The following is a 14,318-nucleotide window of genomic DNA, read 5'->3' on the forward strand; positions in this document are numbered from 1 at the left end:
CAGGCAAAGGCAATGTGTAATGAAATGTATGAAGTTCCCCGGTGGAAGTATGTAGGCTGTTTGCGTCTGTATCAGTGTCCTCCCCATCCCTCACTCTTTCACTCTGAAGGATGTACCAAGGAGAGGTGCCTCAGGGAAAGTCAGAGTGATTCTCAGTGGACATGTTATGAAAGCGTTTTACCCGCCTAGCATTTGGAATTTTCCAGGAGAACCTACCACCGATAAGTTTTCACTCCATTTGCTTATTTACCTCAACCTCCCACATCTCAAGGGATCATGGCACAGCTGGAGGCTTGTCTTAGATGTTGGCAAACTTCTGCTGATTGTTTGAGTAAGAAATCATCAACTGCTTAGCCTCTTCCCCAGGGCCTGGGACACAGATGATTACAATCACTTACGGAATTCATAAATCACTGAATGAACAAACCAATGACACATATCTTATTGATGCATTTATTTAGTAAGATCTGGAGGTTTTTAGCTCACATTGTGGCCATTTGAGGTTTCAGATGTTCTCCTCCATCTTCCAAGAAAGGAAGGCAATTGCTATACCTCCTCTCAGTGTTTAACCTCCATAAGGCCTGAGGAAGGTTTGGGTTAGCTGGTCTTCTGAAAATTGGGCACCTTTTCCAAGAGAGGTCATGAACATCATGCCAGTCTTTCTAAGGAAGAAGCAAGGCTCCTTCTAATAAGGTTGCTCTCCCCACCCCCTGCCAACGCCTTCATTCTGCCAGCACTGAGGTGCCCTCGGCATTTCTCCCTGAGAGGAAGCAAGGGTGTTTCTGGAGGGGCAACAGTGCAAAATAGATTTTTCAGAACCACCTGGATTTGTTCATAAGAATTCATGATGTTATCATTAAAGCTTTCGGAAATGATTTTACAGATTCTCTAGCCCAAAGATTTAAAAAGGATTTAAAAGTAAAGGATTTCAGACAAATGTATTTTGTTAAATCTCTTCAAAAAATGAAACCAATCTTTCCCACTGGTCTCAGGAAACATGTGGCCATTGGCTCCTTTGCAGAGCTCCCCATGGGCACTTAGTGCTTGTTATTTATAGATGAAAATATTCATTGTGAATATGACAGCATTGTCATTCACAGATATTTTAAGATAGCTACTCATAGAGGAAGATCTTCCCATGAATCCCAAGGGTGTTTGCTGATACTTAGGAAAGAAACTAGGTTACTCAGAGTGCCTTATCCTGAATGTGTTTTCTCACATAAGTGATTTAAATTTATAGCACCTTCCATCTGAGAGCTCTAAAACAATTTGCAAATCCATCAAGCATCCCTTTAGGTTTGCAGACAGCAAATGGACTTGGTTCTGTTTCATTACTGAGATGGGGATTTCAAAAACTGTATGACCAGCTCGGAAGTAAAATCAACAGCGATCCCCCTAATGTCTGGTTCCTGATTTTAACCACTTAATTTTGTTTTGTTCCTGGAAAGTGCTGTGTGAGATCAGGACCTTTCACCTCCTGGGCTCCCTACAGTTTAATCCCTAGCAGTGGACAAGCAGCTTGTGGGGTTGGCACTGTTACCATATCAGGAGCAAAATGGATGAGGTCCGTAATAAGCAGAGATGCAAGGTGACTCAGAGCATCTTGCCAGGACTGGAGCGCTCAACTAGGGCTTGCTAATTTGTTTCAGGGCTGATCCAAGAAAGGGGGAAAAGAGGATGTGAGTAAGTCCTGGAGACATAGCCCACAGCAATGTGACTGTAGTTGACAAGATTGTATTGTGTACTTGAAATTTGCTAAGAGGGTAGATCTTTGGTGTTCTCACCCCAGGGAGTGATGGGGGGGGGGGGCAGGAGGAAATGATAAAGGTAAAGTAATGGATATGTTGGTTGGCTTGGCGATGGTAAATATTTCACAATGTTTATGTATATTGGGCCATCAGGTTGTATACCTTAAAAATATACAATTTTTTTTTAAATCCAATTCAGCAATGGCAGTGATTGAATCTTTTTTTTTTTTTTAAATTTTATTTATTTATTTAGAGAGGGAAGGGAGGGAGAGAGAGAGAGAAACATCAATGTGCGGTTGCTGGGGGTTATGGCCTGCAACCCAGGAATGTACCTTGGCTGGGAATCGAACCTGGGACACTTTGGTTCCCAGCCCGCACTCAATCCACTGAGCTACGCCAGCCAGGGCTAAAAATATACAATTTTTGATTGTCGGTTATATCTCAATAAAGCTGGGGTGGAAAAGGGGGAAAGAAAGACATTAGCTACCCTATACCAGGCATTTTAGCTAAGTTTTGTCACCTAATTCTTAAAGAAACCTTGAAAGAAAGGATTTGCTCATGTTACCAGTGAAAAAAAACAGTTACTCGAGTGAGTTAATTGTCTAAGAACACAGGCTAGTCAGTGATAGAATGAATCCAGCACATCCAATTCCAAAGTCTTTCCTCTTCCCATTGTCTTACTTCTTTGCACGTGTATCTGTCATGCTTCACTCCAAAGTACCCTAGAGACACATAAAACAAAATAGGATACAGCACAATAAGGACCCTGGCAAATGGAAATAAAGAGAAATAGTTAAAGTCAAGGCAAAGGTTGGTATACAACCTACATGGCCTGGAGTTATAGAGAAAGGCTGCATATTTAAAAATAAGCCTCCTGGTGACAAAAGCAAAAATGGAAACACCCCCCACTCCAAAGTACCCTGGGTCACAGAGATATAAACAACTCAGTTGCTTCTAAGAAGCATAGTGTGTTCTGGTACTTGTTTTGATTGTGCTGTCCCGTATCCACCCTACAATGGATTGCAAGTGCTTGAATAAAACTCAGACATAATTTAGTTTGATTCCCTTGTCTTCAAATGAGAAAACTTAGACCCACAAGATTAAGGGGACTCACTGAAGTGGCACATCTGATTCCTAAGGGTGAGGCCAGGCATCAGGGCTCCTTCCCGTGTGCCGCCTTAACCTCACGGTTCGGTCCAGGACAAAACCGCACATCACAAGGCTCTGCCATGGCGAGTGTCTGACCTTTTGTCCATTCAGTTGTCTTTTCCAGGGAGAGGGGATTTGTTCTTGGAAACCAAGACAGATTCTGAAGCCAATCTTCTCCCCAGGGGTCTAGACTCTTAGGTAATACTGGAATTTATGGTGAGTCATCCCACAAAATAACAGGAATTTCTGAAAGGGTAACAAGGACTTACCCAAATACCTAGTGCAGAAAATAAATTTCGATGTGCTCATTAGTAAATCAGAACAATTATAAATGGAAGACTAAAATGGCAGCGATAGAGATCTGTAGAGTTTAAATTTATCTTTGCTGGGAATGTATTGAAGTGTCTAAGACAATTGGGAAGTAAAGATGTCTTTGTAATGATAATTATTGATCTAAGCAGGGACGTTGACACTGTTGAAAATAGACAAATAAGCATATCAAGATGACAGGCACCTTGGGAAATTAAGAGAACTGGTGAGTAGGTATTAAACCAGTGCAATTATTTATGAGTCTCTAGACTAGTCAGAAAAGAGTCAACGTATATTTTATTGTTTTCTTAATAATGAATACATTATTTGGAACATTTAGCTGAGAACCTAAGAAAAATAATGAAGGAAACTGAAATATGCATTATACATAAATACCCATTAGGAGAAAACACGAAGCAGCAATTAGATTTATGAAGAACAGCTCAGAGAAGACAGATTACTATGAGACTTACTTTGGGAGGAATCCAGAATACATGGATTTAAATGAATCGAATTGATCCAATATTATATTTACTGTTGTATGACATGATTTTCCTTTTTCAAAACTCGGCATATTTTTGGACTGGCTATAGCCTAAATTTTTCTAAACTTACTCATGGAAAATATGAGTCCGCAACAGCTTAAATGTTCGAGAAGGGGAAAATACAGTAACATGTCTATTTCATTTTATGTTCTGACAACTGAACTGGGAATGACATTGGATTATCTGTCATAAAGATGAATATCCTGCCTGACTTTATGCTCAGAATGTTTTTACTTTAAATTTCTTGTGAGGGTATAGACATGCATGTGAAAGAAACCTAGTATGGTTTTAAAGTAAAGGTGATAATCCACATTTCAGAGGTAACTTCGAGTGTAGCAAAAACCCCGAACAAACACTGAGGATGCCTGGAGTCGTGTCCTAGCTCTGCCTTTAATTCTCTCTGAGAACTTGTAGAAAGACCAGTTTTCCAACACATAAAATGCAGTGATTGGATGAGAAGGATTCCGAAGTTTTCTTTCCTACCCAAAATTATACTGTAATTTTATTATAACCACTGTAATTATTATATTGAGTCTTTTTTAAATGTTAGTGTTCAAATTATAATCAGAACACATGATACATGAAATAGCATGTGAATTAAATTTCAGTCTTGCTAATTCTACTGTACACATCACCGGAGAATATTTAACAGAGAGCTAAGATAAATCCTTTTGTAGAGAATTCTTTTGTAACAAAACAACTTAGACAAATTAGTCAATTTTCTAATTTCATGTCTTTTTACATTATAAAATTTATTTGTTACTTATGACAAGTATATTTATTCTCTAATATGGGCTTTTTTTAAATGCAGAGTTCACTTAAAGTAAGACAAACTAGATTCTTATTTTTATGAGTTATAGTATTATAGATTTTCATGTTAAGTACATAAACATAGGTATTTATTGAACCACAGCATGCTTAAAATTATGGTTGATACTGGGATATGAAGAGATATAAAATAAGATCCCTGTCATCATTAGATTTAACAATTGAATTGGGGAAACCAAAACCATATATACAAGTTGACATAAGAGGAAATCATAATTTTTAATTGGTTGAAAATTATGTATATTTTTAGTTACAACCAGTGAAATCCTATAATCCAAGTCTATCAATTACCTAGAGTAAAAGCTCAGCTAGTGTATCATTTGTTATATTAGACAAGATTTAACTCCTCCACAGTATCAGAAATCTTTTGCGAAGTTCCTATTGCTGACTTAAAATAAATGCCTTGGCTTCAGATAGTTCAAGGAAATTTTTCTATGTATTTTGGCACAGATAGTGCTGGGCAGAGTAGCGTGGCCTAAAGTCAAAAATAATTATAATCAGGTCTGTGTGATCATTGTCCTGACACTTAACCCCCACGCCACCTTCTCAAACAGCTGTGAAGGGGGGTGTTCAGTGGCATAGAAGGAGGGTCGGTGCCATGCTGGTGAGATACTCAGATGGTATAGTAGTAAGTTAAGTTGAATGACCAGTGTCCAAGGACAGGAAATCTTCAAACTACACATGATGTAATGGTACTTTGGGCAAGAAAGTAAAATTCACCTTAGGGAAGGAGAAAGAGATTTAATACATCTGGAGGAAAATAATTAGAAGCCCAGATAATCAATTGCAGAGCGCTGCCAGGAAGCGTGATGTTCAAAGAGGCCAGGGGTGATTACAAATGAGTCTCAATGTCAGGAGGCGACAAGAAAGGCCAGAGTCACTGGAAGCGGCCAACACGGGGTGTCGCTTTGTGACACACGAGGTCCTGGTCTCTCTTAGAACAAGTGTGACGGGTGAGGGCACATCTGGAAAACTGAGTGCATTCTTTACACTCCATTAACACAAAGACACCAAAAACCTGGAGGGAGTTCTGACGTGACTAATAAGCGCTGCAAAGAGACTTGCAAATGGTTTGTAAGGGGAGGATGAAAGGGAATGGGATAGCCATGGAAATGGGTAGAAAACAGAACAAAATAACCTCACAGAGAAAACAAGGAAGGAAGGGCTTGGCGTGGCTGCCCTGAGAGGCGGGGGGTAGGTGGTGGGAAACAACCCAAGAAATAAAACTAAGAGTAGCAGGAAAATTTTTAAAACTAATCGAGCAGGAAAATGGAAGCCAAATGGGAGAGAATTTGTTGTCACAATGTAAGTCAGATCAGGAAAGGTAATACTGTCACCTCTCAAGAAATGTTTGCAAATGCGCAAGTGCGGAACCAGAGGATGCAAGTTCCTTGCACTGCAGAATGGTAAATTATTTAAAATCAGAACACAGAGTTGAAAGGATAAAGATAACGGTGATGCTGATAATAACAACAGAAGTAGAAGCACTTTTTAAAAAGCCCTTGTTACGTGCCAGGCACTGTGTTAAGCACTTTATGTGTGTATTAGCTTATTTAATCCGGACAACAATCCTACCACTTTCATTATTACCATCTTCATGGCTCTAGGAAAAGGAATTGGGGGTAGAGAAAACTGAGTAACTTGACCGTAGACACATAGCTAAACGAGTAGCAAGCAGGATTGGAACTCAAGCAGGCTGGGTTTTGTCCTGAACCATGATGGTGTTTCACTTCTTTGAAAACAAAAGGAGAGAAAAATGGAGTAAACCCCCAGGGAGGAGGCGCAGGCCAGAGGAAAGAACGGGTCTGATGTTACTGAGTGGAAGGTTCCTGGAAACAGTTCCCTTCTGGAGAAATGCAGCTGGGGTGTGGTGTTGGGCGGCTGCCTGCGGCTCCGAGTCTGTGTTGGCTTTTGTCGGAAAAGGAAGCTCATCTTGTGGTTTTGTGTGAAAAGGTGGTTAGTCTCTGAAGACAAGAACCCCTCATTAGAAGAATTCCCGCTGCACAGAGTCAGCTCGGAAGGAAATCGTGAGTCATATCTGGCGTGAGAGCCTCTGATGTTTTGTCCTACCCCCGTCGATCTGCTCCGGGCCCTGGCAGAATCCTCAGGCAAGGGCATTTGGCTGAGGGAGGGCTTGATTCATTCACTCATTCACAGATTCAACAGATAAACATTCATTCAACAAATAAGTACACACGGCCTGGAGTCAACTCTTCAAAAAAAAATCAACCTGAGAAATGTCAACTTCGTCTCTGAAGTTCTAGTCTATGAAAATATTTAGACCAAATCAAATGTTAAAATTATAATCCATGTGAATACACAAAATTTAACAAGTCTAGAACCTGTAGAGGCCTAGAATACATGGGGGTCCATGAACCCCAGTTCAAGAAACAAAATTTATGGAACCCCTATACTGTGTGCAAAGATGGGGGTGGGGGTACAGAGAGGAGGCAAAGGCAATGTTTGCCTGCAAAAGCCTCACAGTCCAAGAAGGACTGGCTTATGTGGGAACAAGAGTCCACCACCAGGAAGAAAGAGAGGATCTCATTAAAACCACAGGCACAAATTTGCTACGGGCCAAAGCCTGAGAGTGGAATGGCATGTGCTCTGGCCTTGATACACAGAGAGGGAGATGAAGACAGTAGCACAGACACAGGCAGAAAGGTGGAAACCAGAGCAAAGCAGAGCTGGAGAGAGGGACATGAACAGAGAAATGCAAGAGGGGCTTGGAGAGAGAATGATTTTTTTTCCCACCTAAGGAAGGCCACAAACAGCATTCTATTGAATTAAACTGGATCCTACAAGCGACAAGCCTCCATCCAGATTGTGAGAAGAGGGGGACGTGACCGGAGATGGTGTTCAGAAAGGTGGCAAGGTTTGGGAGTTATCATCCAGATAGTGTAGGTCCTACGGGTGGTGGCAACTGCTCGGTGAGGAGCAGGTAGAAATCAGGGAAGACTCGGGGTTGCCACACCTCACTACCCAGAGGGTGACTGTGCCACTCCAGGAATTAAAGGACAGCTGAGAAGTAATTTGGAAGGGAAAATGATCCATTCCATTTGGATGGCCACATTAAGGGGCAAGGAAAACATTCAGGTGGAGATACTGTATATCAAAGATGGAAGCAAGGTAAATAGCTATCCCTTGGAGACATGGAAATGATGTACAGTGGGTAAGTTTAAGGTTCAGAAATGTATGCTCTAAGGGCAATGCCAGGGAAGTGGCTGGACTCGAGGGTCCGTTTTCATTAGCCCAAGCCAGTCACCCAGCAGCTTCCTTTCCCGGTGGATGTGAGTGGAGGCACCTGTAAAACCTGCTTAATGAGCCAAGAAGTGGCTTTGTCCAGGAAGGCAGAGGATATGGTCTCTCCCTAAAATTAAAGATGGAAGCCTTCTAAAAATAAGAAAAATTAAAACTTGCATTCATGTGCGGATGTATATATAGATGTGGGTGTGTATGTGGCACACACATATATCTACACGCATAGGTATCCCTATGTATACATATATGAAATGTGGTGTTTCCTGGGCCTTCATGGTTGAGGGGAAGGCTGTGTATGTGTCTAATAGGGTGATCAGACATTTAGGTTTACCCTGAATTGTGCTCATTTATACCTGTTTTCCTGGTGTGATGACAATAGTTACAAATGGAGCCCTCTTTCTCTCTCAAAAGTCTGCCAACGATACACTTATGACTGCCTTCAGATAGTTACAAGGTATCCGACTTTAAGATCCAACCCATTTTGTTCCTGAGACTCCGAACAGCCTCCCTGTCCTGTGGCCCCTCCCTAATCCTTGTCTTTGGCACAGGACCCTGTTCATGGGTTGCCTCTCCAAAAGAATCAGTGAGCCTGGTGGCACAGTGGCCTTTCTTGGATGTGACATGCCGAAGTTACAAATGTGAAGTCCTTCCGATGGCCTTTTCCGTGAGCAGTGGACTAGTTAGGGTGCATATACTCCAATTATACAATTATTCTGTGAAAATTAGTCATCTGTGCAACAACTCTAGGTTGCTAGAATTTTTGATTATGAGGTGTTAGCCATACCCATTTGTGTTTTTTTGTTTTTTTTATAAAGAAGGCTTAGTCTTCTTTTTTTAAAGATTTTATTTATTTATATTTAGAGAGCGAAGGGAGGGAGATAGAGAGAGAGAGAGAGAGAAACACCAAAGTGCGGTTGCTGGGGGTCATGGCCTGCAACCCAAGCATGTACCCTGACTGGGAATCGAACCTGCGACACTTTGGTTTGTAGCCCACGCTCAATCCACTGAGCTACGCCAGCCAGGGCTTAGCCATACCCATTTGTAAAATACACATAATGTAAACAGAGATGACATGAAATACATGACGCATAAAAACATTAACCATGTCGCATAAAAACGGCATTTACCGTGGTCCCTTGCTTTAGAAAATTTGTACTCTTGGGCTGTGCAAAAAGAGAGACAAGTTTTTCAGTGGTGTTTCTATAATTCTCCAACAGTGCGTTTAAAAACAAAATTTATTACAAACACTGAACTTTCACTTCTCCGGTATGTGTGTGCCCGGCAGTAGCATCCCAAATCTCACCCCGGCTCCTTCTCTGTTACGTCCATTGACAAAAGGGTACGATCTGCCGGTCTCCCAGTAAAGCCACAAGAGTAGCTGCCTCCAGAGTACCATGATCGTTGCTGTGATTCTGTTGAATTATAATCCGTGTACTTGGGGGCCACTTCTATTTATTCAAGAGGAAATGTGTGTATGTCACTTCACCAGAGCATGGGACTATCTATTACCCTAACGCTGTTTTGGCACCCACTATTACCTAGGTTAACTTTTGTTCTAGTGTCTCTTTCTGAAGCCATCATTTCATACTAATGCATTTATGTATTTATTTATGATTATTCATTTCGTATGAGAAAAATAATCCCTTTTTCCCATTGCAGCCTTTTTTGGAAAATACCTCAATGAATATAATGGCAGCTACATCCCTCCCGGGTGGCGAGAATGGCTTGGATTAATCAAGAATTCTCGTTTCTATAATTACACTGTTTGTCGCAATGGCATCAAAGAAAAGCATGGATTTGATTATGCAAAGGTAATTTTCAGGCACTTTTTACACTGCATCAATTTACTTTGTGCATAATAGGGAACAGCCATTTTCGGAAAATTAACCTATCCACAAGATTGGCTTTCTACGTTCTCACAATGTTAGAATGAGAAATTTTAAGGTAATTTTAAACTCCAGGCAAGAAAAGACTCTCAAGGAACACTGACTTTACATAGTGATTTTTTCCCTCATCAGAACACAGGGCAATCAGCCTTTGATGAAAGTATCATCAAGAAAATCATAGATGCCTCCACTCTGGCTTGTGATAATTTTCAGTTTCCCTCCTACACCCAGAGGACTTGTCCACATAATCAAATGTTCCTCTTGTACTGTTTTGCTTTTCACTCCTCCCATTTCCAATTTTGTCTTCAGATTTAGATGTAAAAATAAGAGCAGACAGGTGGAATAATCAAAGGTGAGGAACCCACACCTCCCATTTACTCCTGCCTGTCCAGAGGTCTGAGACCAGGACACCTGCCCCACGGCAGCCGGAGTCCGCAAGTGTCACTAAAGCTGTCAGCCCCCAAATCTCCAAGTCGGCTCCTGGAAACTGGAACTGGCGTGCCCTGCAGTTCTCTGACAAACAGATCCTAAATTAGACTTTAAAATTCCCAAGGGTTCTGTGATTGCCAACGTAAATAAAACAATTTTCTGATCACAGGAGTGAAGAGTAAACTATCTTTGAAGGTAGCGTGCTAATTAGCCTAAAATATCCTCTTCCCTTCTAGCCATACTCAGCTCTTCCTCATTTACCTAAAAACTGAGAATCTGCTCTAACACATATCACTACAAAAAGCACCACTGGTAGAAATGAGTAAGAGGGAATGCTATTTAATTTGGGCGCATTTGCTGTCTTTATGCCTGGCCTGATTTGAGCACAAGGGACTTGGTGGGAGATACGGAGTGAGTCTCCTCTTTCATGCCCTTTAGAAAACAATGAATGCAAATGAATTCACAAACACTGCTAATAGGCTTCCAGGCTCATCAAAGTTGAGAGCTGGTTGGGACCTTGGAGGCAGATTTGAGCTGTGTCCTACAAAGAGCACTGATTGTCATCGCTATCATTTTTTATCTGTGGGGATGCTTTTCATGCTCCTTGTTCAAGCTATTAACCTTTCTTTCCCTGTTGTCCTAAGGAGAGCAAAGTAATCAAGGTTCCCTCCCAAGACTAAATCAGCGTAACTTGCCCATTACCACAGCTGATTAAGTGTCAAAGACAACCGTGTCCAAAAAGAATATATCTTTCTTTAGTGAGGAAAGGGATGAAACAGACCCTCCCATGGAAGAAGGTGATAGCCTGTGGACTTGTCCTAACAATGACATGTGACACAGATTTTGTCCCTTGGGCACTGCTTTTGCAGCTGTTCTGGTCCTTAAGTCTACATGTGATTAGTCATGCCTGGAAGCCTCTGCCTCTGAGAACTGTTGCCTAGGCACTTGCTGCAGTTTAGGCTGGAGCTCCAGGCCACTGACACACACTTAGAGAGGCAGGTGGTTTAATTTAAGTTTTCATCTTTCCTTTCCTTTTCATTCCATTTCTTCCCTCCCCCTTACAGACTTGCATCAGCCCCTCATACTGCAGTTAAGTCATTTTACTAACAAGTCAGGCTCTAATCCCAGCAGCTGTATCATTTCAGTTGTGCAATTAACAGAGGATAATCCGCAGGAAATCAACCGCTTCCCATATTTAGTGTTTCAAGTAAATTGATTGATAAAAATGTTGCAGCTTTTCCCTGTGCACCCAGATTTTGGCCAAGGTTTTCCTTAGCGAATATTGTATAATTCCCACAGGTGAATTTTTAATTTAAAGAAAAGATCTTTTGTTTGTTCATTTGTGTGTGTGTGTGTTCTGCAACTGTGAATTTGTAGTGGGTGTGGGTATTTCCTGCCCTTGAAGTAATTAAATTTTTTGTCAATGGATTACATCAACGAAGTCTGAGAATGAAATATGTATCCGGTATTTCATGTGCTCTAGCATTGCCAGATCGGATCATTATCTTGGGCAAACAGGACTGGACTTTTTTTCTTTCCTAATTGCTAAATTGTGCATTTCTTGAGTGTTACCAAGCTAGCAACTCTAGAAAGTCCCTGGCAACTGATTTTTCTCTGTTAGGGAAAGTGTTTTTGCTGCCTTAGGAAGTCCAGTGTTTTTTCCTGCTTTAGACTTACCTCTTCATTCAGTGAGTTGCTTCTGAGGAAAGCAGTATTCAAATGTGATCTGATGAATGTCACCTTTTGTAATTTCTGTTTTGTGTCAAATGTATGTTTCAGGACTACTTCACAGACTTAATCACTAACGAGAGCATTAATTACTTCAAAATGTCTAAGAGAATGTATCCCCATAGGCCCATTATGATGGTGATCAGCCACGCTGCGCCCCACGGCCCCGAGGACTCGGCCCCACAGTTTTCAAAACTGTACCCCAATGCTTCCCAGCACATGTGAGTAATACCATCGGCTCTGGGGACCTGCTGGACATGGGCCTCTCCTTTGCTCCCCACCTTGCTTCTCTCCTCACCCCATTTCCTTCCATATGGCAGGAACACCAGCTTCTGCTGGGTCACCACAGCACAGGCCTGAAACCGAGGGCCTTGCCTCTGTGATGTGGTAAGGAATCACATCTCCAACATTTCTAAGTCGCTAAAAGCAAAGGAAGAGAAGCACACAGGGTGAATGAGGCGATTTTTATGAAGAGTTCCCTTCAGTTGTCTTAATATTCATGAGTATCATCTAATAATAATGATGATAAACAGTTTGTTTTCATAGCAATAGAGTGGCGGCCCCAGTCTGTTTATAGAAACATGGTTCATTTCCTAGGAGAAAACTGTGGCAGCTTCACTGCAAACATGCAGTTAGGATTGTTCCAGAAAGCAGCTGGAGGAGCTTGCCTAAGAGGCCTGCCCAGGCCAGAGTTTTACAATAACCCGGTGTTCCTTTGTGAGAGGAGGGGGTGAGGAGGCACAGAGACTGTGTGTGGGGGCGGGGGGACTGTCCCTAGGGCAGAGAGCTATATCGTGCTGATAGTTCGCAGTAGCCAAGGGTGGAAAAGTCTGGGTGCTTTGACAGCAAACAAGACTGTGTTTTTGACTCTATTGACGCATTGTCTTCCTGCCCGGTGCAGTGATCTGCACTCTTCCACACAGAGCAGTGGGCTCTGGGTCTGCGGAAAGTTCAGCCCTGAGACAGGTTGGGAACAAGAATCGATGTGTTTTCTTTATCACTAAAGCTCCCAAATTGATTCTTAATCTGTTAGTGCTTAAATACCATCCCTTTTTATCCACCCTGATTCTCTAGCCATGATCCCAGATGAAAATAAAATAGATTAGATGTGCAGTTTCCCTACGGAGGTTAGGGGTGCTGAGCCCTGTGCAGTTGAAAGTCCATGTATAAGCTTTGACTCCCCCAGAAGACCTAACTACAGCTTCCTCTCACTAGCTGCAGCGGATTGGGTCCAGGTCACCCCCTTCCCGTGTGGTTCCTGAAATCTGTGGATGCTCAAGTCCCATATATAAAATGGGGTAGAACAGTGCATACAGTCTGCCCAGCATATCTGGGGATTCCTAACCATGGATTGGAAATACTGTTTTCAATCCACGTTTGGTGGAATCCATGATACAAAGCTCATGAATACAGAGGACCAATGGTATACCTACTGAATATAGGGATCAATGCAGTTGAAACCATGTTGTTCGATGGTCAGCTGTACTTGTGTAAAGAGAGAAGTAATGACTGAAGACACTCAGGTGGGGCCATTACACACCCCTGTGGAACGTTTTTATGTTCTTGTTTTGTCTTTCATTATAATAGACTGATAACTCCTTGTCAGTAGGACATAGATCTCTGTGTATTAAGTGATTGAGAAGGAAGGAAGTGATTTAGAGCTGACTGAGGACAGGAACTAGCAATATATATGGAGCCAGGATGGATAACCTACAGGCCAGGAACTTGTAGGACAGAAGTGTATTGATGCATAAAACATCATCGGTGAATAAAGAAGGGTGCCTGGGCTTTGGGGAAGATGGTCTGGGGAGCCAGTGTGTTTTGGAATTGACCCTGCGGACAGATACATAAACCTCTGAAGATCTATTCTGCACATAACCGTGCAGCTAAATCCTCGAGCGAAGCCCACGAGGGGCACGCGCCTCTCCATTGCAGATTACTTATGAAGTCGGTAACTGGCTGCTCCATTGAAAGAAAATGGACCCCGAGAGCTGGGACCCACTTTCCCTTTTCTTTTGAGTCAGAAATCACCTTGTGTAGTTTCTTTGTTGCATTAGCAGATTCCCGGCCCAAGGTGACTTTCTACCACTGCAGATTTTACTGGTGTTTTCTCAAATTTGAGGAGAAGGGGTTGGCAAAATGGCTTTTGTGGCTCCTTAGGAGTCCTTGCCTTTGCAGCTCCAGGATGAGCCTGTAGGAAAACCAGCCACAAGTGAAGAGGTTCCATCTGCAGCTCAGTGTCGAGCGCAGGCAACAGTCACAGGAAGAGAGGAGTCTGCGGAGCACTCAGGGCCTCAGTGATAACTGCAATAACACTCTGATTCTGACAGTTAAGAATTCTATTTAGTTCCACAAATATTTATGAGTGCACTCATGAGGAACATAGTTATTGACCATGGAGAACCAAAAGCTGAGACAGGGGTTGGCACACTGAGG

General features: G+C 42.2%; 1 protein-coding gene across 5 annotated transcripts in view; it reads left to right on the forward strand.

Moving 5' to 3' along the window:
- Positions 1-14,318, forward strand: part of SULF1 (sulfatase 1) — a 163,006-nt gene that overhangs the window by 93,267 nt on the left and 55,421 nt on the right. For all 5 annotated transcript variants that reach the window (XM_028533688.2, XM_036031199.1, XM_036031200.1 and 2 more), the window contains 2 exons: positions 9,499-9,650; positions 11,934-12,103. In XM_028533688.2, coding sequence (XP_028389489.1) covers positions 9,499-9,650; positions 11,934-12,103 — 322 coding nt within the window. The remainder of the gene's footprint in view (positions 1-9,498; positions 9,651-11,933; positions 12,104-14,318) is intronic.

The sequence above is a fragment of the Phyllostomus discolor genome, chromosome 7 (genome assembly GCF_004126475.2).
Source record: "Phyllostomus discolor isolate MPI-MPIP mPhyDis1 chromosome 7, mPhyDis1.pri.v3, whole genome shotgun sequence".
Taxonomy (NCBI): domain Eukaryota; kingdom Metazoa; phylum Chordata; class Mammalia; order Chiroptera; family Phyllostomidae; genus Phyllostomus; species Phyllostomus discolor.